Raw genomic sequence first — 22,056 nt, 5'->3', positions numbered from 1 at the left:
CCAAAATTAAGTTGTAATCAGTCTTCTACGGCAATTCTCGTCCCGAAAAATATGCGAACGCTCTGCCGAAACCCTCCTTGTTAGACGGGGGTCCCTACAAAACCTATTTTTTCCCCTTTTCCTTGGCCTTACCAAGGAAAAGGTGAAAGTAATTATCGCTATAACTGAAAGCAGAAACCTTGCAGGTTTCTACTTTCAGTTATAGCGATAAATTGACATTAGTAAGACGACTGCGTCATGACTGCTTTTTTAAGCAAAGTGCCCAGTATGCTTGAGCAGTCAGTACAGTGCAACGTACTGGGAGTTATTGCTTCCATTTCTGCAGCACTGGTTCTTTCGCAACGCACATTTTTCACGGCACTCTGTGGTGTTCTTTGTCTTTGCAGTATCCTTGAGCTGGAAAATGTTCAGAGCAAGGAGTGCATGGAAATCCCCCTGGCCAGCATATGCACTTACCGTATCCTCAGGCCTAACAGCCCTGGAATGACTGACTCGAGTGAGTTTCTATACCTGCTAACCTGTTGTGCTTTTCTGTGTTTATACAGCTGCTTCTTCGTAGAGCATGTGCTTTTCTTCAACATTGGCATGTGCACTCACCTTTCTTTTACAGCGAAAGCTGTTATGAGATCATTTCACCGGCCGTTTTTGGTGCCGTAGTTGTCCGCCGCCGCCGCCGGTGTCCGTAACCAGTATCGCTCGAAATAAGAAAAAAAACGAAATAAGAAAAAAGTTCCAGGATGGAACGAGGTTCGAACCTGGGCCCTCTGCGTGGGAGCCCGGTATTCAACCTCTGAGCCATACCGGTGCTTGAAACTGCTTTGCAAAAGGTCCTATACAGGCTTCATGTCGGGAAGGAACCACATTAGCATATGTAATATAGCGTGGTAGAAGAGTAAAATAAGCACCAAGCGTCGCACAACGCGAATTCTGTAACCAGGCGTCACACAATGCGAATTGCGCAACGAGTAGGTTGTTGAATGCTTCCAACCCATTACAAAGGGCTCTGCCATAATTCTTCATCGTCATCAGGCACAGCATCAACGAAGTGCGCATAATGCCTTACATGCGTTTAGCAGGTACCACGGCTCTCCGTAGAATGACGAAAAATGGCACAGTGCCTGCTGCCCTACTTCTCAAAAATTACAATGATTTATAGGGTAGTGGGTTCCTCGCAAGTGCACTTGTATTAGTTGCCAAGGAAGCCCATAAGCGCATGATCCATTTCCTCGGGGTCTCAGTAAAGTTCTTCGCGTCAACAAAGTGCACATAATTCACATAAGTCGTCGCGTCAACAAAGTGCACATAATTCACATAAGTCGTCGCGTCAACAAAGTGCACATAATGCCTTACAGACGTGTAGCTGGTGCCTCGCTTCTCCGCAGAATGACGAATAATGGCTTCGTAGGTGCTTCCCAACTTCACAAAAATTGTTATTTATGGCGTAGTGGGTACCTTTCTAGTGTACTTGTTGTGTAGCCCCAAGAGAGCGTACAACGGGCTCTAGAAACACCGCTCTTCCAGCTTTCGCTGTGACTGTGCTGCGGTTTCAGCTCAGGCCTGGCGTTTGTTTTTGCTGTGACGGGGTTTCAATGGCTGAAACTGTGATACATGTCATTGTCAGGTGCAAGCTCTGTTTGGATTAGAGCACTGCACGGGCTCGGGCCTACCCGAAAACACGAGCACGGCCTGGCCCACGGGCCAGGCCGGGTAATGTAGTTTTCACGGCAAACCCGGGCTGGGCTCAGACCTGAAGCTCCGGGCATAGGGTCGGGCCGGGCTTCGACTTTGCTCAGTTCTTAAAATTGTTCCACATACTTTGTGCATACATATATGTTCTACATGTTTTATCTTAAACAAAAACGCTTTTTTTATGTGGGGCAAGTTATTTGAAGAAGTTTTGAGGTACAAGCACTGAACTTCTTTTGCTTCTTGCGTATGGGGCTACTTGATTTATCTGAAATGGGCGAGCTAAATGTAATTAGACCAGGCACTTATGTAGTCAACATCTCACTATTGTGTTCTTTATTAAATGCATTGCATTATTTTATATCCCAAATGTTATTTTGTAATCGCAGCAATGAATGTAATATAATAAATTTATTTGTATAAAGATGCATTCTTTTTTCATGGCTCCATCATGGCTCCCAGTGGTCATGTAACGTGACATGGACATGCACAGCCTGCTTTGTGTGCCCACATTGTTAACGTCTCAGCTTTTGTCTTGTCTAGCTATATGGTGCAAGAGCTACATGATACTGCAGAAATGATGTTGGAATGTGCAGGAATAGCATAGGTCCATTAAACAAGGTGTGGGGCAAAGTATATTGTCACGTGGTCGTGACGTGGACGAAGACAGCAGACGGCGTTTGCAGATTGAAACTGTTTATTTGGCCGAACTTGTGGCCGGGAAAATGAGAACTAGAACTACAGCAATACACGCTGTACAATGATAGCGGCGAACAGGGCGTCGTCCGTCGATCAACTGACAAGCGATCAAGCGCGTCGGCTTTTATACAGGCGCTATCGAGCTTTCCAGCAATATCGCTGGTGGCGGCGTTATCTCTAGACAAAGCTGGAACATTCGCGTGCGGTGCGCAATCTTAACAAACCGATCTACAACAATCGCGACGCTTCTAGAACATTACTTCGCGGACAGCGTCAAGCGTTGATAACCGTCCCTGCCGGTCAAACCCGAATACATCAAAACAAGACAAGTGGGCGTGGCATTGCCCCCCTCTGAAAAAGCATCGTCCCGATGCTTGTGAAAGAACATAGAAGAGGAAAAAACAAGTGCATACACAACTAAATTACAATAACAAAGGAAAAGATAGAGTCCCCAGGCTCGCTAACGCGCAAAAAACGGCTTAAGGCGCACGACATGGACGATTTCAGGTCACGCACGGCGCCGCTGAGAGTTCGTAATGCCGTCAGGGACAACCTCATAGTCGAGTGCGCCGAGGCGTCGAAGTACCCTGTACGGTCCGAAGTATCGTCGAAGAAGCTTCTCACTAAGTCCTCGTCAACGTATTGGCGTCCATACCCATACACGGTCACCGGGCTGGTATTCCATGTGGCGTCGTCGAAGGTTGTAGCGCCGACTGTCAGTCGTCTGCTGGTTCTTGATCCGTAGGCGGGCGAGCTGTCGTGCTTCTTCGGCGCGCTGTAGGTAGGTGGTCTGCCACTTCTGCCACTTCAATCCGGCCAGTACGGTGTCCATGACACGCTGGAATGTCGCAGGTGCCGAGCAAAGACCGAAAGGCATGACCTTGAACTCAAAGAGGCCGTCGGGTGTTATAAAGGCAGTCTTTTCTCGGTCTCTCTTGTCGACTTCGATTTGCCAGTAGCCGGTCTTGAGGTCCATCGACGAAAAGTACGTCGCGTTGTGAAGTCGATCCAGGGTGTCGTCTATTCGTGGGAGGGGGTACACGTCCTTCTTCGTGATTTTGTTCAGGCGCCGATAATCAACGCAGAAGCGCAGTGTCCCGTCCTTCTTCTTCACTAACACCACGGGTGACGCCCACGGACTCTTGGACGGTTGGATGATGTTGTCGCGTAGCATCTCGTCGACTTGTTTCTTTATCGCGTCGCGCTCTCGAGTAGAAACTCTGTAGGGGCTCTGACGGAGTGGTCGAGAATTTTCTTCTGTTAAAATGCGGTGCTTCGCCAGGGGCGTTTGTCGGACCCGCGATGACGACGAGAAACAGTCCTTGTATTGCAAGAGCAGGGTTTTGAGCTGGTCTTGCTTGGCCTTCGAAAGGATCGGGTTGACGTCAAAATCCGGTTCGGGACCTCTATTCATCGAAGCAGGTTCGGCAGCATCGAAGAGGGCGAAAGCATCGCTGGCGGCTACACATTCGTCGATGTAGGCAACCGTCGTACCAAAGTTGAGGTGCCTATATTCGTGGCTGAAGTTTGTCAGCACTACTTTTGCTTTATCGTCACGCAACTCGGCTATACCTCGTGCGACGCATATTTGACGGTTCAGGAGTAGGTGCTGATCACCCTCGATGACGCCTTCAAGGTTCGCAGGTTTTTCGGTGCCGACGGAAATAATGACGCTGGAGCGCGGCGGAATGGTCACATGTGGTCACCTGCTCTTCTATCACATTCAATTCATGGTTGCCTGGCATCGCGTGGGGTGGGAGCGCTTTGTCCGAGTTCAGTGTTATCGACTCAGACCTCCGGTCGATGACGGCGCCGTGGTCACTTAGGAAGTCCATTCCAAGTATCACATCCCTGGAGCAGTTTTGTAGGATTACAAAGCTCGCAGGATAAGTCTGGTTATTGATGGTGACTCTCGCCGTGCAGACACCAATCGGCGTTATCAGGTGGCCTCCAGCTGTCCGGATTTCGGGTCCACTCCAAGCGGTCTTTACTTTCTTCAGCTTGGTGGCGAACGGTCCACTAAAGACAGAATAGTCGGCTCCGGTGTCGACGAGGGCTGTGACGCTGTGGCCGTCGATAAGAACGTCGAGGTCGCTAGTTCGTCGTCTCGCGTTGCAGTTAGGTCGTGGCGTGGGGTCACGGCTGCGTCGGTGTGTTCCGCCGCTTCCATTTTGCGTCGTCGGGTCTTCTTCAGACCGCGAGATTTCGTCGTCAGGGGTCTGTCTGGTTCGCGTCGTGTTCTGAAGGTTTCGTCGCGGCGTCGTCGTCGGCGGCGGAGGATCTTCGGGAGTTCGTCGTACAGCAACCGCACCTCCATCGGTTGCTGCCCTTAGTTTTCCGGATACGGGCTAGGCGACCGGCCCCAGTTTGGGCCAGTGTACGGCCGGCGGTGCGGTGACATGTAGCGGCCGGGCGACGGCGAGCGGGAAGGTCGTCGTTCTTGCCACTGTGTTCCGGTGAGGTAGTCGTCGATGTCGCGCGGCCGTTCGCCTGGCTGCGGGCGCGGCGCGTTGATAGCGAATCCCCGTAGTCCCATCTGTCGGTACTGGCAGCGGCGGTACGTGTGGCCGGCCTCTCCGCAGTGGTAGCAGAGCGGGCGGTTGTCGGGGGCACGCCAGACATCGGTCTTCCTCGGGGTGCTGCGCTGGCCGACAGGTGGTCGGTAGGGCGTCGGTGGAGGCGGCGGCGTCTGGCGACGGTACTGCGGCGGTGTGGCGTCTTGGCGGAGGCGTGGAGGAGGAGCATGACGGCGGGCTGCAGCAGCATAGCTAATAGCTTGCGGCTGCGGCTCTGCTAGCTGAGGCGCGCCGAGTGAATGCTGGATCTCCTGGCGCACGACGTCGGCGATGGACTCTACTTGAGGTTGCGACGGAGGTAGAATTTTTCTCAACTCCTCTTGCACGATTGCTCGAATCGTCTCACGCAGGTCGGCGGGTCCTAGGGCTTGAACGTCGGCGTAGCTTGTAGCCGAGAAGCTGCGGTTGTATTGCCGCGTTCGCATCTCAAGCGTTTTCTCGATCGTGGAAGCCTCCGATGCGAATTCAGCGACCGTCTTCGGCGGGTTCCTTATCAATCCAGCGAAGAGTTCCTGTTTGACACCCCGCATGAGGAACCTTACTTTCTTCTCTTCGGGCATACTTGGGTCGGCGTGTCGAAACAGGCGATTCACCTCTTCCGTGTAGATGGCAATATTTTCATTGGGCAGCTGCACACGGGTCTCCAGCATAGCCGCGGCCCGTTCCTTGCGCACCACGCTCGTGAACGTGCTTAGGAACGTCGTCCGAAAGAGATCCCATGTTTGTAGGGCGGATTCCCGGTTCTCGAACCACATCCTCGCGGCGTCTTCTAGGTAGAAGTATACGTGGCGCAGCTTGTCCTCGCAGTTCCAGTTATTAAATGTTGAGACCCTTTCAAAGGTCTCGAGCCAAGTCTCGGGGTCTTCACATGGCGAACCACGGAACGTCGGCGGCTCCCTGGGTGGCTGCATCACGATCGCCGTAGGGGGCACTGCGTCAGTCATCGTCTCGGCGGTCGATGTGACGGTCTTCGGCTGCCTGGCGTTTTCGGGAAGGAGCCCGTACTCTGGCTGTAGTCCCTTCTGCCGGCGGCTGGTTCGAGGATTCGGGTTGTCCTTAGAGTCGTCTTCTTCGCGGCTTGGGCTTGGGTCAGCGCTCCGCGGTGGTGTCCGGATCATGAAGCAGCACCTCCACCAGATGTCACGTGGTCGTGACGTCGACGAAGACAGCAGACGGCGTTTGCAGATTGAAACTGTTTATTTGGCCGAACTTGTGGCCGGGAAAATGAGAACTAGAACTACAGCAATACACGCTGTACAATGATAGCGGCGAACAGGGCTTCGTCCGTCGATCAACTGACAAGCGATCAAGCTCGTCGGCTTTTATACAGGCGCTATCGAGCTTTCCAGCAATATCGCTGGTGGCAGCGTTATCTCTAGACAAAGCTGGAACATTCGCGTGCGGCGCGCAATCTTAACAAACCGATCTACAACAATCGCGACGCTTCTAGAACATTACTTCGCGGACAGCGTCGAGCGTTCATAACCGTCCCTGCCGGTCAAACCCGAATACATCAAAACAAGACAAGAAGTGGGCGTGGCAATATTTACTTGACGAAATATCTTGCTTGCAAAAAGACAATTATGAATTTCGTGCCGGTTGATGTCCCCTTACCTCGAACCATATGCATCCAATGAGTAAGCGTCGAGAAGCTTATTCGCGCCTTTATTGCCAAACTGAAACGAACCACGAAAATAGGTCGAAATCTCTTCGTCGACCACCTGCCAGTCTTACCTGTGTAGTCCAGTTACCATCTTCTACCAGTACAACATCATTAGGAAAGCATACACCATTATAATATGAAAAAAAAAAAAATTAGCACGGTACAAACTGGGCATAACATACACTGCTGAAACCTGCAAGGAGAAGCCATCAAAGAGGTGTTTTACAGACTCTTATTGAAGAGTGGCACCACGTTTGGGAACAAGAGAAATGAATGGATGAGCTGGACGGCCATGTTCATCCTGCAGAGGTCCGCAGAGACGTCCGAAATGTGCTCGAGTGGTAGAAGTCGAAGAACAACAACTGCCAACGCCTTCACAATTTGCAAGGCAGATTTTACGCATTCCTGTGGCTAGCACAAGCACTGCAAGAAACTTTAGCATGGCAGGATATCTGATGCAACAGTGCATGGCCTGCTTACAGCCGGAATCTCTTGAGAACTTGACTTTTCATGCAATGACACGTGGAGAAATAAACTGTAAACTATGCCACAAAAAACTTATAGGCTGCATATAACTAGCAGTGTGTGATATATGAAAAGAATGCTGTGACAAATAGCTTTTCTTTCTTCCTTTCAGCTGTTTATACGTATTTCGAAAAGTACACGTGGTGCACGGGACTCGCTATAATTTTATCTAGGCTAGCGTATTTACAACGAAGGTAATAAATTTGGCTTTCTTTCTCTGTTTCTCTTGCTGTGGCAAGGTGTTACTATGCTGAAAACAGGTGCTACATATCCGGAAGGGTGCATGACTGGGTTTGTTGGTAGAGCATGCTTAAAATTTCAATGGAGAGCGCAATAAAAACACAATGAAGACAGCATTTCTTCTCTGTGTACTCTGTTCTTATTGCATTCCCTGTTGAAACTGAAGTCACACTGCATATCACTTTTTTTTCCTGCCACAATATCTCCTGCCAAACGCTCTTGATGATTCCCATTAGATTTGCATAAAAAATCGGTACAGTGTACCGCTGCCGATTAACCGTTCATCGTACCCATTATGTCCGGTCAACTGCTACCACCGTGAGGCCCTTTTGTACAAGGAATTACCGTAGGTTAAAGCATACTTGTTAGTGGAGCATGTGCGAACAAAACATAGAGATTTACTTAAAATGCCTTGCGGTCGATTTCACGTGTGGGCGACACCACCTAGATTATTGTCTCGGGCCCGATTTGTGGTCGGGCCGGGTAGGTGAAATTTTTTGGGTTTGGGCGGGGCCTGGGTCCCACTTTGAGTCACCGGGCTGGGTTCGGGCGGGTAAACTTCAATGATTGCCGGGCCTGGGCCAAGAATCATGGCCCGTGCAGTGCTCCAGTATCTAGACTTACCGGAACCCTCTCTAATGTTTTCGGTTGGCCTTATCAGATAACCTCCATGACGTGAATAGTGGAGTACATTCTAAAACGTACAGGAGCACCAGCAATTATGCTGGTGTGTACTGTGACTCGTGTATAAATAGCCACTGTGCTAGATCCGTAGATAAGATTTTTGACGACTGTACGTGCTGTTATCATTGCACTGTGAGTGTTCTTTGTTTTGCCGGACACAAGGTCACCTAAGTATGTGCTTGCTCTACGACTTGCGCTTTGGATAACCATATTATTCACCATGACAATACAGGGAGAAATAACATTATAGAAATAGACTGTCAGAAAAGTAAAATTGGCATCTAGCTGTGCTATATACCAAACAAAGCTATTTAACGATGATTATTGCTATCACATGAGAATAAATGCATTGCTTGTGGAACAATGCCTGGACATGTGCATTAGTATAGCTTATGTGCATCGTGGTGTCATAAAAAAAAATAGAATTGCCGCTAATTATTTGCCACCTCGACAAGATTCGGTACCTTATCATATATTGGTAACAAATGCACCAAAAGCAGCTACATGCCCTGTGCTTTGTTATTTCATTTTTCATGAGCGGAATGCTGGCAGTCTTCCTCCTTTGTCGCTTGCAGTGTCATGAAAATGACAAAAAAAGAAATTACCATGTGCTAGCGTTATCAATGAACCGGCTTGTAATTAAACATTATGCAATGTAGGCAGTGACACTGCGGTGCCTTATGGTGGCTTTATTTATACAAGTGTCACACAATGCACTGCTGATTGCAGTTGAACCTGATCAGGATCACATTTCTGAGCAGTGATTGGCTTCCTTCCACAGCATGAATAAAGGAGCCAATCATAATAGTAAAATTACATCCAGATTAGGCCCAATTGCGATCAAAGATGACTGTGACACTGGTATTACACACATACAATAGAAGGGGAAATTTAGATAAGTGTTGAAGTGTTAAAATCGAGCTAGGTAACTTTCATGAGCATAGATACTCACATGTAAATTATTATTAAGCAACTCTTTTTTTACAGCACTGAGCAATTTTAGGATGTTGTTACATTACCGGAACTCAGCTTTGCTGATCTACGAAGTAGATGTTTTTGCGATGATCTTTTTTTAATCGGCGTCAATCTGCAATGACAAATAATCTTGCAGATTGTTGTCATGGGCACAGCACTTGCACAAGTGCTTGTGTTTACCTGTAGGGCTTGGGTTGATATGTATACATTGTTAATCTGACGTGAACTTGCATGTAACAAAAAGATAGGCTTTCCAAAGCAAATGCTAAAAGGGACTCATTCGAACGCACTACAGCTGCTGCTTGGGGCAATGCTACCGTGGTATCTGGCATACTTTGTGTGCCTTGGCCACGGAGGAAGAAAGACAGGATGGGAAACTATGGGCCAGAGGCCAGCATGAGCGTGTGCTTTGATAACCTCTCCCTGGGAGAGGAGGTTGGCAAATATATGCACAGTGCACCTTGCGGCGACGCAAGGAATTCCTTTTTTTTCCCGCAGTAGGAGAGTGCGTGCACCCGCGGTCTCCGACAGCACTTGGGCGTCATCTGCTGCATCTGCTACTGGCCCATTGCAATGCACTATAGGATGCCGCCATAAATGTTTTTCGCCAGCTTGGTTTGCCCCAAGAAAATAAAGCACATATGTAGAGCATCTTAGTGCCATTATTTTTTAGTATTTATATCTTTGATCAGATGCTTTTCTGGCGACAGTGGAAGGAAGAAACTGGCAGACTTAGAAAAAAGCAGATGATCTGCAATTGTAGCCAGGCACATGCCAAAAATCACGCGTGGTGTAGCTTGGCGATCGATTTGTTAGTTCTTCGACATAATCAGAGACGAGCATTTGTTCTGGTTCATTAGATTGTGCCATAAAAAATGCCGATCAATGCGATACAGGACAACTGCACAGGGAAAGGAAACGTACATTTGAGCAGACGTGAACCAGCGGAACAGCAGAACAACGTCTGCTGCTTGCTTCAAGCAGTGAGAATCAATACTTTGTAAGTACGCCAGTTTCCCTGCTGCTACTCTGCGATGTAAGTGTTGACTTTGTAAGCGTTTGCTAATAATTGAGAGGCGCTGGTGGTTCGTCCCCAACTGTAAATGCGGATATAAGTCCTGCGCTGAAAATGTTCGAACTTTCAACGCTCCAACTGACCGTGAATGCCGGCAAGAATGGGCGAGAGCTTTCGGAAGAGAGGATCGAGGATGGACAGAAAGTGACTACGTTTACGAAAAGTATTTTCGCAGCAGAATGGTCAGCAGGTGTAATACTACGCTAAGCTTGGGTGCTCGGAGATCCTTGACGAGCCAAACTTCTTGTTGCTCCTTGGCGCGGTACCTTGCTTTTTTAAGGATGTTTTACCTGACTTGTGCCCAGCAAAGAAACCAGGAACCGACCGAAAGATCCCTGAAATAAATTACCCATTAAAGCAGCGCCAAACGAGCGAAGGTGGAGAGTACTCCTTAACAGTCCTCGGCGAACATAGTAAGAACATCCAAATGGCTTCAAACCGTGTAAGCTCCGTCAAGAATGAGGCGTGCCTTTCAGCTTTTCGTATTTGTTTGTTGTAGCTCGAGATTGAAGAATTGTTATCACGAAGTTCCAAAACAAAACACTTGCCAGAAGAGTGTGGACACGTGAGAATTACTTTTTTTTTTGTTCAAATGTGTAAGAAACTCCGTTATTCACGTTTCTGCAGGCAGGCTCCAGGGCATTTTTTTTTTATCATGAGCGTATATTTTATGCCATTTTCATACACATTATATGTTTGCTGAAGCATGCGAATTTGAACGAATTAAAGCAAACTGCCCGTAGTGTTTGTGGACAGCTTCGTGAAATTGTGGCGGTCAGTTGGTCTCTCTACCACAGCGCTCCGGCTAGCTTAGTGAAAACACGTAATGTTTGCCATCTCCTTTAGCGATGGGCGTCATGTTCAGCCAGTCTACTTGAGCTATGCACTGATATGGTTTGCATAATGAAAGGCAAGCACTCAAGCACCGAGCAGCGACGCGCAAGCAGACGACAAGAACTGGCTCCATGCTTCACGTGTCTGCCGCGCCAGCGCGGAAACTCAGCCGTGGTTCTGTAGGTGGCGCTGTCACGATGTCTGCCACCACTCGTCGACGTGACACTATGTCGGCGCAGAAAGCAGCTGACTTTCCTTTCCTGTATATTCTTTCTCCATGGCCTTGGCTCCCTACAGTATGGCAGCCACTTTGGCAGCGCTAGAACTACAACACTGGAAGGCCCTGCTTGTGTGCCATAGTTTGTCACATCTCTTAATGTGTAATGGAACTTGGTACGCGCATCTGGGCATTTTAGAAGAGGACATGGAGCATGTGATGTGCAAGCCTAGCATGCACTTCTGTTTGGTGCTTTACTGCGATGCTTTACCTTTACTTTGTGCCTGTGGCAGCCTGGAATGCGTTCCAGAGCCTATCAGTTGAACGTCTGTAGAAGAGCCAGTTGGGACGTATAAGCGCCATGGCCAGCCTTCGTCCCATCACCTTCTCTCACTTCATTCCTCTCATTTACCTCTTTGTCACGCCATGTTGATCTGGCACTATCTGAAGCCTGGCCACTGGTCAAGCAAGATCTGCAGCACAGTGGCCACCTGCGCCACTCTAAATTCATCATTACCTGGGACGCATTGCTACAGCACTGGATAGCGCCCTTCTGCTACAATGCCTTTGACGGCACCATCGCTTGTACACAGGCACTAATCTGCTTGAAGTATAATAACATAATCACCGGCACCCAGCCTTGTCACGCTTGACTTGGTGCACCGCTCTACCAGGAATTGGCACCAAATATCACATTTCACAAGGCATGCTGAAGCGTCTGTTCTGTAGGAGAATGTACACAACCATAGTGGGCTCACTGGTGTGCGACTGCAGCTCTACAAGTGCTGCCTCCAGCAATATCAACATCATCGTACCAGCACTGGAGATTGTCTACTTAGCTGTGTGGCCGCAGCTCTCATAGTAGCAGTTCTGCGAGGAAAACCAGGAAACTTTCAGAGTGGTTGCTGACCTAGAACAGTGTAAGAAGACTAGACGACGATTGTGCATATCACAACAGCCATATAAATACTCTTCGTTAGGCTGCCACTATGGGCACATGTGACTTTCTGAAAAGGTTCGCTGCTGTTTTGGGTGCACAAAGCATGGGTAGCTCAATTGCATCATACTCTGTGGGAAGTAATCATTTTGTGACAACTTCATATAATCATGCCGTGAGTTGGTACTATGAAGCACCGTCTCATTGCTCCACTAAATGAATCTTAGAGTCAATTCATTGGTGTGTCTGTCCTGAGCAGATGGTTGTTTCATCTGCTTATGGAGCCTCAGCACAAATGCAAGTACAGGAAGACATGAATCATTCATATTGCTAGTTGCTAGGACACCGATGAAACACTGTCAAACTGTTGCCTATCAAACTGTAAATAATGTGTGAAGCAAGACCCAGGCATTTGTTGACTGAAAAATGTTAGGATGAAATGACTAAAAGATATTCAAAGAAATCTACTGTCCACAGCCTTTTCTGCTTACTCTACATGTGGTCAGTTACCTTTTGCCTGGTGACTTCAAGAAAAAGCTTGTAAGACTTCTAAACAGCAAGTGACCAACATATGAGGCCACGGTCACTCCACCGTGATCACTAAGGTGGAATTTATTTTTAAGAATGCTGTTGTGCACTGTTTATCATACTTGAGAATAAAAAATGGACATATTGGTTCTGCAAGTGCGCACGACGTTTTGCATTGATAAGGTGCACTGTTGCAAAAGGCTCAGCAACAGAAATAAAGCCTCGTCTTATACACCAAAAAATGCGGTACTTTTATCAACTTGCACTTTGACGGGTACTCCAAGATTTTCTTAGCGCTTTTTATATGCTCAAGTGTAGCTTACTCTCATCAACTTGCACTTCAGTAGGCACCTCGGGATGTCTAAACTATGGCGCTTTTAATTAGTGGCTTTATTATTTCCTTCTGGGTATTGTCTTGAGGAGTCTTCTCCTTCTGGGTATTATCTTGGTTTTTTTCTGGGTATTATCTTGAGGAGTCTTCTCTCCCTTCCTCATGAACCCTGGCCATGACATGCGGAGGGAGTCTTTGAACGACTTATTCCAGTAGATATCTGCAGGCTGCCAGATTCCTGTACACCCTCCTGGAATGTACAGGGTTGACCACATCTAACGTAAACACCTCATGAAAAAATCCGTAAACAGGGGGTAGGTGCTCAAGCCGACGTTTCGACAAGTGGACTTGTCTTTTCCAAGGCTGGAACTGATTTCAGAAGTGAATCAGTTACAGCCTTGAAGAAGACAAGTCCACTTGTCGAAACGTCGGCTCGAGCACCCACCCCGTGTTTACGGATTTTTTCATCGCAAGCTTCAAACTCCCACTTCCTGCCATTTTTTGGTAAACACCTCATTAGTATTCAAGCCATTAGAACTGGAAGGTTTATTCTACTTCACGAAGGAAATGTCTGTCATATGACATCAAATAACAGACATACTCTATGTATGTTCGTGAGTGCGCTTGTATGCATGCATGCATATATACGCATGCAAAACTGAAAAGTCTCGGGGGGGGGGGGGGGTGTTGAGCCCCCTCTCCCCCTTGGCTCCGCCAGTGATACACTGGCAGAGGAAAAATTGGCTCTACGCGATTCGACCCGGACAATAGGAGAAATCCCTCCCTTCTGGTGTTTTAGCGATCTGGCTATCTGCTCGTGCTCTGCCCTTCTCAGTCGTGCCGAGAAGACACCCAGGAGTGTGTTGATGCAACAGTGGAATCTCGACTGACCGTGCAGAACACCATGTTCTGTGAACCGTGCGGGGCAAAGCACATTGCACGGCTATGTTCAACTGTTTAACGCCTTTGTGCGATCTTAAGCAATAACATTAATTCTTGTTTTCCTTTCGTAGATAGGGCTCGCGCACGTCTTCGTTTCAAATTATTTGCACTTATGTGAAAATTTATTTTGCCTATATTTACTATTTTGGAAGCCTAAAACGTTGTTTTGTCTGCCTATTTTTGGTGCCAAAAACGAGCTTTTTTTAGTGCCTAAAAATCCGGCCTCTAATTATGAGGCATGCCATAGTGCACCACTGTCAGAAAGTCAAGTCTTCTTGCTTGTATGAAAAGATAACTTGGGGGCAAGTGCCTTAAACAGGCATTGACCACATCATTTCATTAGCTTTGAGTTTGTTGATGAGCACATGGACAAAAAGACTTTGGAGAGTGTCATGTGAAGTCGACCTACTTTCAGTTTTGTTTCATCTTGGCACCCCTAAATTGCACACATTATTACTGCTATAGTTGGTTACAACCTCCTGAAAAATTCTTAGAAATTCCACTAAGTATGCATAAGCACCCTTCTCTATAATCCTTGATGCTGCTGTTCTATTTTGTTGTTGCTGTCCTGGTTTTGCTTGTTTAAGCGACGCAATGTATGCGTGGAGCTGAGCATGTGGCAGAATGCTTACGCATACTCCTCTGTTCCTGTAGCTGTTGGTTCTCCGTAGTTGATTCTGTACGTGCTGTTCAGTATTCCTGCACCAATACCAGTACATATGATTCGGATATATCACCCTTCTGTAAGTGTGGGTGCTTAGCCCAGGGTTTGTTGGGGAGGGTACTTTTTTTGGGTATTCTTCAAAGAGCTTTTTAAAAATTACATGCAAATATGTTGCAGTGTCATCATATGTTTAACGATTTCATAATAAGGAAGGCGTGCCACTTGGCATGATAATGGATTTGGCAAGGCCGTACCCAGGATTTTTGTTTTTTTTTGGTAGGGGGGGGGGGTTGAACGCCTAACTTTGGCAAAGACGTGTAAACGTTGTAGTATCACTCGTGAGGAATGAAAAAATTTCCCCCATCTCCACTGCAGCAATTTACGTAGTGCTGCACTGCCTCCTATTGGCCGCGAGATCGAGCGGAGTCGCTGCCAGGTGGCTTCTGGCTGAAACGCGCCTAGTGTGGATTGCTAGCCTAGTGTCGTCTGCTAGCCACGTTGTGTTCGCATGTGCGCGTACGTCATGCAGGTCCTCAAAAGGCGGTTTGTTTCGATGCATTAGTGCAACTTTAACTGCTCGTACGTATGCCTAACACGATGTAAAGAAGCGTTTGGCCTTGATGATATATGGTGCTTATTGGCGCAAGGGCCATTTGATGGCCAAAGAGCGCCAAGACATGATAACGAAACTGAACAATGGTCATGTTGCCTGGCTGTATAGGGGCCTAAAATTCCTCGCGCTAAAGGCGGGGGCATGGAGAATGAGTGGCAAATGGTCATGATGGTAAAACAATAGTGATATGGTGGGAGCACGAATGCCTCCTCAAGGCCTTTGAGATCAAACGCAGGGAGGCAGGTGCTTTCTCAAGTATAGCTACCGTAGCAACAACCTCTTTTCAGAGGTCGTGCTACGGATTCCCTGGGTATATGACGTGAAAGCTATCGACGTCTTTAAAAAACGCGAACAGTGACTGATGTTTAAAAATGGGTTCCCTACCGACGAACATTGATAGGTGTAGTGGTAATTGTTGCCGGTAGGGTAGTAGGAAGTGTTGTTTTCTAAGCGTTTCTAGTTCCTTACACTGTATATATTGATCGGCTGTATATGTACTGTTATAAGATCAGTGAGTGCACTTGGCGAGAGTGCTATGTGTGGTCGTCGTACCCTCCGTTCACGAGAGTCATATCAGTGTAGGTGCCGCTCTGTGGCTCAAGCGCATTACAAAGTGCACTTGGCGTTGTCCTAAAGATGTTAAGTATTAAATCTCATGTGAATATAGCCTTTTAGAGGCTCGGTGGTGAAAACAAAAGCTCTCATGCACTTGCGCGTTGTGGTTACGTGTGTAACTTCGGGACTGTCGTTTATAGGTTACGCGACGAGCTTTAGTTGTGTACGGTCCTGTTCCTTCTACAGAGAAATATTTCTGTGAAGTCACGTCTGACACTTCGGTACTTAAAATGTCCCCTAAACAGAACAGAAAATGGAATGACACGGAAATCCCAGAACTGAGTTTCCTTGCGCAGTTATAACTTGTAGCGAAATGTGTACAAAGACACCCGTATACTTAGATTAAGGTGCGCGTTAAAGAGCCCTGATGGCAGTGGCGTAAATCATAGGGGGGTCAAGGGGGTCCTGACCCCCCTTGTATTCAGGCTGGGGGGGACACCCCTTGCAAGTGTACCCCCTTAAGATTTACCTTTCAAACAGCACATTTGAAATTCTCGAGAGTTAAGCACAGCGCACTCTCCTGAAAATCAACACTAAAATCTGAAGTCTTGAAATCCGAATGAAGTATGAATGCGATTGCTCGTGTATAATTGCGTCATTAAAAAAAACACTGGTGATCAAATATAAACACGCTTTGCAAGAAATATCCCAGGGTAAATCTATGAAGGCTAGCAGTATACACGATATAGATGAAGTTAAAGAAAAGCTGTTCCTTTACGCATTATACCAAAAAAGAGTGCCAGCATTTTCATTTCGCGGTTTAACCCAAATGACATATTAGCTACTGACTTTGGCTGCCCAGGCCCGGCCTCTTTTTGTTTTTAATTTATTTGAAAACATTATTTTAATTGTTATATACTTAAAAATAAAAAGCATATTTATGAAAAACAAAATGGCCGCCATGGCATCAAGGTGCGTGTCCCCCCTTGAGATCTTTCTGGGTTTACGCCACTGCCTGATGGTCAAAATTAACCCAAATGGCGTACTTTACAATTACGTCGTAGTAATTTCACGCGAAGCCACATCTCTTTTTCTTTGCATTATCTTAGCGTTTGTGTTGCGTTGTTATAGCAGATTGATGGAAGGCAGAGAATATTATTCGCATGGAAAAACGTGCTTTGGTCCCGTGAAATAACCGGGCCTTTGTTTCATTGCTGTCGTGCAAGTAATCAATCGAAGAACGTTCCGTGCTGTATAGTTACCTTTGTGTACTGTTACTGGAATAAAAACAAGCGTGTGCGTGTTAAACGTCTCAGTAGCGCTAAAGCGCTGTCAGCCACGTAGCTTTCCCCTGTAAACCTATCAACTGTCCTACATTTCATCGAGAACTGAATAAGAAGTTCGGATGAATATTTGAGCACGCAGTGCACATAGTGCTATTTGAACTCATCGTGCAGGCATACAAGCTTTCTTTTTGTTGGGGGTTATACAGATGAACAAGAAATAAATACTTAATTCACTCGCGCTACAGCAGTGTGTAGTAGGCTGAACACAAACTAAACATCTACAAGTAAAACAAGAAAACGTTATCCAGTGCGAAAACACCGACTGTTGTTGAGGCGAGTAACCCGTTCGTTAGCAGGATGCGCTTCTCTCGCAGTAATAGTAACGTTCGGCGCGCTTCGTGCATTAATTCGGGAATGAACAGCGCACATATTACCAGAAAGCTGCAGTGAACGCATTTGCTTTACCGGAAATCGGGTCAAATCGCTGAACCGCCTCCACACTATCCACACTAGCGCGGGACGGTGCTGGCACCTGTAGCCCGATCTCGCGGCGAATAATCGTCATTTTTTTTTTTGTTCATTTATCGGCATCTGCGAACACGTGGCTTCTCTCTTTAAACGCGCCTGCATCTTTCGCGGTTCGTAAGTGGTCCCCTATTTCTTCTGACTGGGCGTTCCCGCTATGCTGAGTCGTCTGTCTGATGAGCACAACCCAGTGCGTCTGATCTGATTTTGAATTCGAGATTAGGCCCCACCCAAACGGGTAGGGCCTCCCAAAAATTGGCCTATAGGCTCATTGGAGTGTCCCTCCCCACGGTAATCTTTAGTAAAAGGCGAAAGATTAGTGCGTGGATTTGAGGAGAGACCTGAGCGATGATCTGAAAAGTTGTCCCGCCGACGCAGGGAACCATAGCGGACCCTACAAGAAAGTCGGGTTGTGGTGTCTTCTGTTCGCTGAAATTCGCCTTTTTACAGTGAAGCAAATAGATCGAACTTATGCGAAGATGTTTAACGTGCTCGTTATAGCAGTCCTTTTAACCAGTGTTTGCTGATTGCCGGTAAATCGTTGTTAAGACATCAAAAATATTGCGTGCGGCTCTGTGTGTGAAAAGCGTTCCGAAGTCGCCTCTTGGAAGTGCGGTGGTGCTGCCCTCTACTGTACGCTCCAGCGATCATAGAGCGCGCTTGATTCATTCCGCCGCCGAGCGATGGCGCCAGCAGTTGCCAAGCAGCACCAAGCAGAAAAACGAGCGTTTGTCACGGATTGTTTGGCGGCGGGATTCATTAAACGACATTGAACGTTTTTTTAGTAAAATGTAGCCCTTTCCCTTCAGTCTCGAATAGACGAGGGAGGCATGGAGCAAACGTTGGTATTCACAAGAGGAATGTTTCTCTGGCTTTTTCTTCAAGAAGATTTGTGGATCACACCCCAGGGTGCAAATTAATTTCGACAACCTTTCTTCCAACACTAAAGTGCGCACCTTTCACCATGAAATCTTGTTTCTATTCAACATCGGTCTCTTGTCGTGCGTTCATTTCTATCGTCACTTTTCAGAAAACTCGCGATCATGACCTCCCTGTTCTTGCTGCGTGCGGCTTGTTCGCTTGTGATGAGCCTTGCAGCGCGTGACATATATCCTGCAGACGAAAGGGCGTCGAGCAATATTAATCCTGTAGGCCGAAATTTGCGAGCTTGCAATCATCGCGAGGAGTTTGCACGCGAACTGATCCATGATCCGGCGCTCCACTTCCCTTCGCCTGGCGCCGTTTCTTATCGCATGTATTTGTAACCTAACGTGTTAACGATCGCTGTCGCCAGCGGCGGCTGCATTTTCGATGGAGGCGAAAATGTGTGAGGCCCGTGTACTTAGATTTAGGTGCACGTTAAAGAACCCCAGGTGGTCGAAATTTCCGGAGCCCTCCACTACGGCGTCTCTCATAATCATATCGTGGTTTTGGGACGTTAAACCCCAGATATTATTATTATTATTAGATCGCTGTCGCCAACAGCCATGGAGTAAGTATTTACTGACGTCGTCAAAACACTAATAGGAGGTCCCCCTGACAGTTTTGTAACTTCGGGGCCTCCTTCTGTACTAATGCTGAATGAAGAAATAAATAAAGTGGGCCACTCGCGAGACGCGGTTACAGTACGGTCCCTAGAATCAGTATATTCTAGGGAACGCAGTTACAGTTCACTGTAACGCGGTTTACTCGGGGCCATATTCCGGAGGCGATTTTCCGATTCGGCGACAGTACTTTGCGCTGCAGTCGTCAGCGTGCCGTTGGTACCTTGGTTACTTTCGGGTTACTAATTTCGACTTCAGGTCGATCATTCATCGCACGCAGGCCGTACGTAGCAAGAATTTTTCTTTCGGGGGGAGAGGGTTGAACCACACTTTATGCATGTTCTATGCGCGCGTTTGTATATGCAATACTGAAAAATTTCGGGGGAGGTATTGAACGACCCCCCCACCTTCGAAAATTTTCAGTTTTGTATGTGTATATATATAGCTTGGTGACAATCAATAGCGTAGCCATGGGGGAGGGGGGGGGGGGTTAATTGGCCCATGGCTATGGCAGTGATTGTCACAGCAAGCTAGGTGCTTGAGGATGTCGCAATTCAAAGGCGTCTACTCTAGAAAATGGAATTGCCAGCTAGCCTATCTCGAGTCAATATTATATCAATTACACAGTGCCTGTGGCATGCCCGTAGGAGGGTTACTTTTGACTGTAAGTGTACGACGATAGTTCCTATATATGCTTAAATTCTTACGATATGACTCCCATGTATGTAACAAAGGCTGCAGAAAGGGTGTACCATTGTAAGAAAGGTACATGTTCTTTTTGCCTCTACGGCAGTGGCACGCCAAAGGGGGTGTTTCAGCTGTTATGCCCCCCTGCCCCCTCACACCACACCACTGTCCTTTTTACATAGAGACCAACATATGGCTTCAAAGGTGAGAAGTGAGAGAATTATGGATTTGTGGACCTCTTCAGATTTTGTACCTTAAGTAATGGAAATAAGTCCCCTTGTCGAAGTTTCCCTCATCGAAGAAAATCTCATGGCAGTAATCTTGGTAACTTAGAAGTACTTGTTGCTGGGCTAGTTGGTTCATCGTAATGAGGGAGAAAACTAGACGCCTAAAACACCGAAAGAAGGACAAAGAAGCACAGAAGACGCTCTTTCCCTGTGCTTCTTCGTCCTTCTTTCGATGTTTTAGGAGTCTAGTTTCTTCCCTCATTACAATCTCGGTAAGATTTCCTTTCGCACGGCTACCTTGTGGGAAACATTCCTGCAATGATAACTACGAAGAAAGATTGAAAGTGGGCTAGAAATTGGTGAGACCTGTTATCGTAGCCAATTATACATGAGGGAAAAAAGGTTTGAAAGGTATATTAATTTAAGACCATTGTTGTAGCGCCCTGTCGGACTGCACCAGCAAAACTCCATCACTGATAGGTAATCGTTTCTTCAGCAACAGCCTGAAAGTAAGTTCTACTAGCTCAAGACAAAGGCGGTTACGTCTCATCACTGGAATCAACTGCGAATTATCCACATTTTAAAACATTGGCAGTTTAATTTTCAGAAACACCGGGGACCAGTGTATTGATTACTTGAATAAAGAATTCTTTATGCAATGTCATTGCTTTACCTCTTTTACCCCAGTCACTTTGTTACAATTATCGAATTATTTCCTTGATTTGAGGTCTTCATGAATTACTGTCAGATTCAGTGTACTTATTCAGAACATGTGGCGTACGTTCGAGTGCAGTTCAGGGTGACGGCACACTTTCAAAAGGAAACATACATAGGATGTTAATTTCTTTGAATTTAGAATGCGCTCAGCTGTGGAGTTTCTTTTTTAACAGTATCATGTGACTGCAAACCATCCAGCATATCAGCACTTTCATCAGTGTTGGAGCGGCGAAATATAAGCATATGAGCCAAACAAGTTCACTGGGAACTATGTTACGTGTTGGTTTATTCCATTTACAATTTATTTTCTACATGCACTGCTTTAGCAGAATGGCTTCTTGGCTCTGTCAAGCTCATTCAAAACCTTTCGGTAAAATGCTGGAGAAGTCGATGATCATCATTCTTGATGTTATTATTATTTGGCAGTTTATTTGCTGAAGGATTTCTCCAGTTGAAGCAAGGAAATGGCATTATATGCAAGGTTCCTGTTTTGCCCCTTCCCCGCAATCCCATGATCTTGTCAAAATCACCCCTACCCCCACACCAGCAGAAATCTTGGATGCGCTTCTGCTCCATGGAAAGCACGTTGCATACATGGAGTATTGTGAAATTTTCAAAAATAAAAGGGAGGGGGAGTAACCGCCTTTTTCTGCATCTTTACTGCTTTCATCTATCGCTGTATCAAAGCGATTTAGCTAAAACTGCACTCTCCTCAAAAACGTAATTTTAAATCGGCGTGGACGACTTGATAGGAGCTAAGAATCGAGCAAAAACCGGAATTCACGAAGGCATCTCTGGTCTTTCCCTGGTTCGAAAGCTCAATGTTTCGCCTTTCCATTCCCAACTCCTTCTCATAGAATAGTTGTGTTGGAAAGCTGGGAAAAAAAACAGAGCAAGAACAATGATAAAGGCAATTGTAACGAAATTCACGACTTGTACGGACTTGTTTGCTTGTTGCTATGGCAGTTTGTTCGCCAATGCTACTGGCAGAATGCTCACCTGCAGGTGTGAAAAAAAACTTTGTTTATTTGCAATTTCTTTGTTCAATAACTGCATGACCGTAAGCAGCGAGAAACCAACACTTGCTTTGGCAAGTTCAAAGTGGGAATTGTGTAGCGGTGTACGGAGAGCCCAGCGCAGCCTTTGTGTGGTCATATTCGGTGACCAAGAAGAAGCGTTTATTGCGAGGCTCAGACCGTGGCCACCACGATCAGCTCTGACAGCGTGTGGGAGTGTGCTGATGGTGGAGGCCATGCTTAGTCAAACATGTTGCATTGGACCAAGAAGAAAAGTCAAACGTGTTGTGCAATCCCATACCGCGTCGCC

The 22,056-nt window shown here is 46.8% G+C and overlaps 1 protein-coding gene and 1 non-coding gene across 3 annotated transcripts in view; one reads left to right on the top strand and one right to left on the bottom strand.

The window, feature by feature from the left end:
• LOC119390608 (zinc finger FYVE domain-containing protein 21) overlaps positions 1-22,056 on the top strand; it is a 37,623-nt gene that overhangs the window by 5,375 nt on the left and 10,192 nt on the right. The window contains exons 4-5 of one of the 2 annotated variants that reach the window (XM_037658203.2): positions 387-496; positions 7,262-7,465. In XM_037658203.2, coding sequence (XP_037514131.1) covers positions 387-496; positions 7,262-7,347 — 196 coding nt within the window. In that variant the 3' untranslated portion in view covers positions 7,348-7,465. Of the gene's footprint in view, positions 1-386; positions 497-7,261; positions 7,466-22,056 lie in introns of those variants that run through there. The other variant, XM_037658202.2, reaches the window with a different exon arrangement.
• On the bottom strand, positions 17,779-17,904 carry LOC119392048 (U5 spliceosomal RNA). The gene has a single exon (XR_005183641.1). It is a non-coding gene; the product is annotated as a U5 spliceosomal RNA (small nuclear RNA).

The sequence above is a fragment of the Rhipicephalus sanguineus genome, chromosome 4, assembly GCF_013339695.2.
Source record: "Rhipicephalus sanguineus isolate Rsan-2018 chromosome 4, BIME_Rsan_1.4, whole genome shotgun sequence".
Lineage (NCBI taxonomy): Eukaryota > Metazoa > Arthropoda > Arachnida > Ixodida > Ixodidae > Rhipicephalus > Rhipicephalus sanguineus.
Note: the sequence above shows the minus strand (reverse complement) of the source record. Positions and strands in the feature narration are given on the sequence as shown.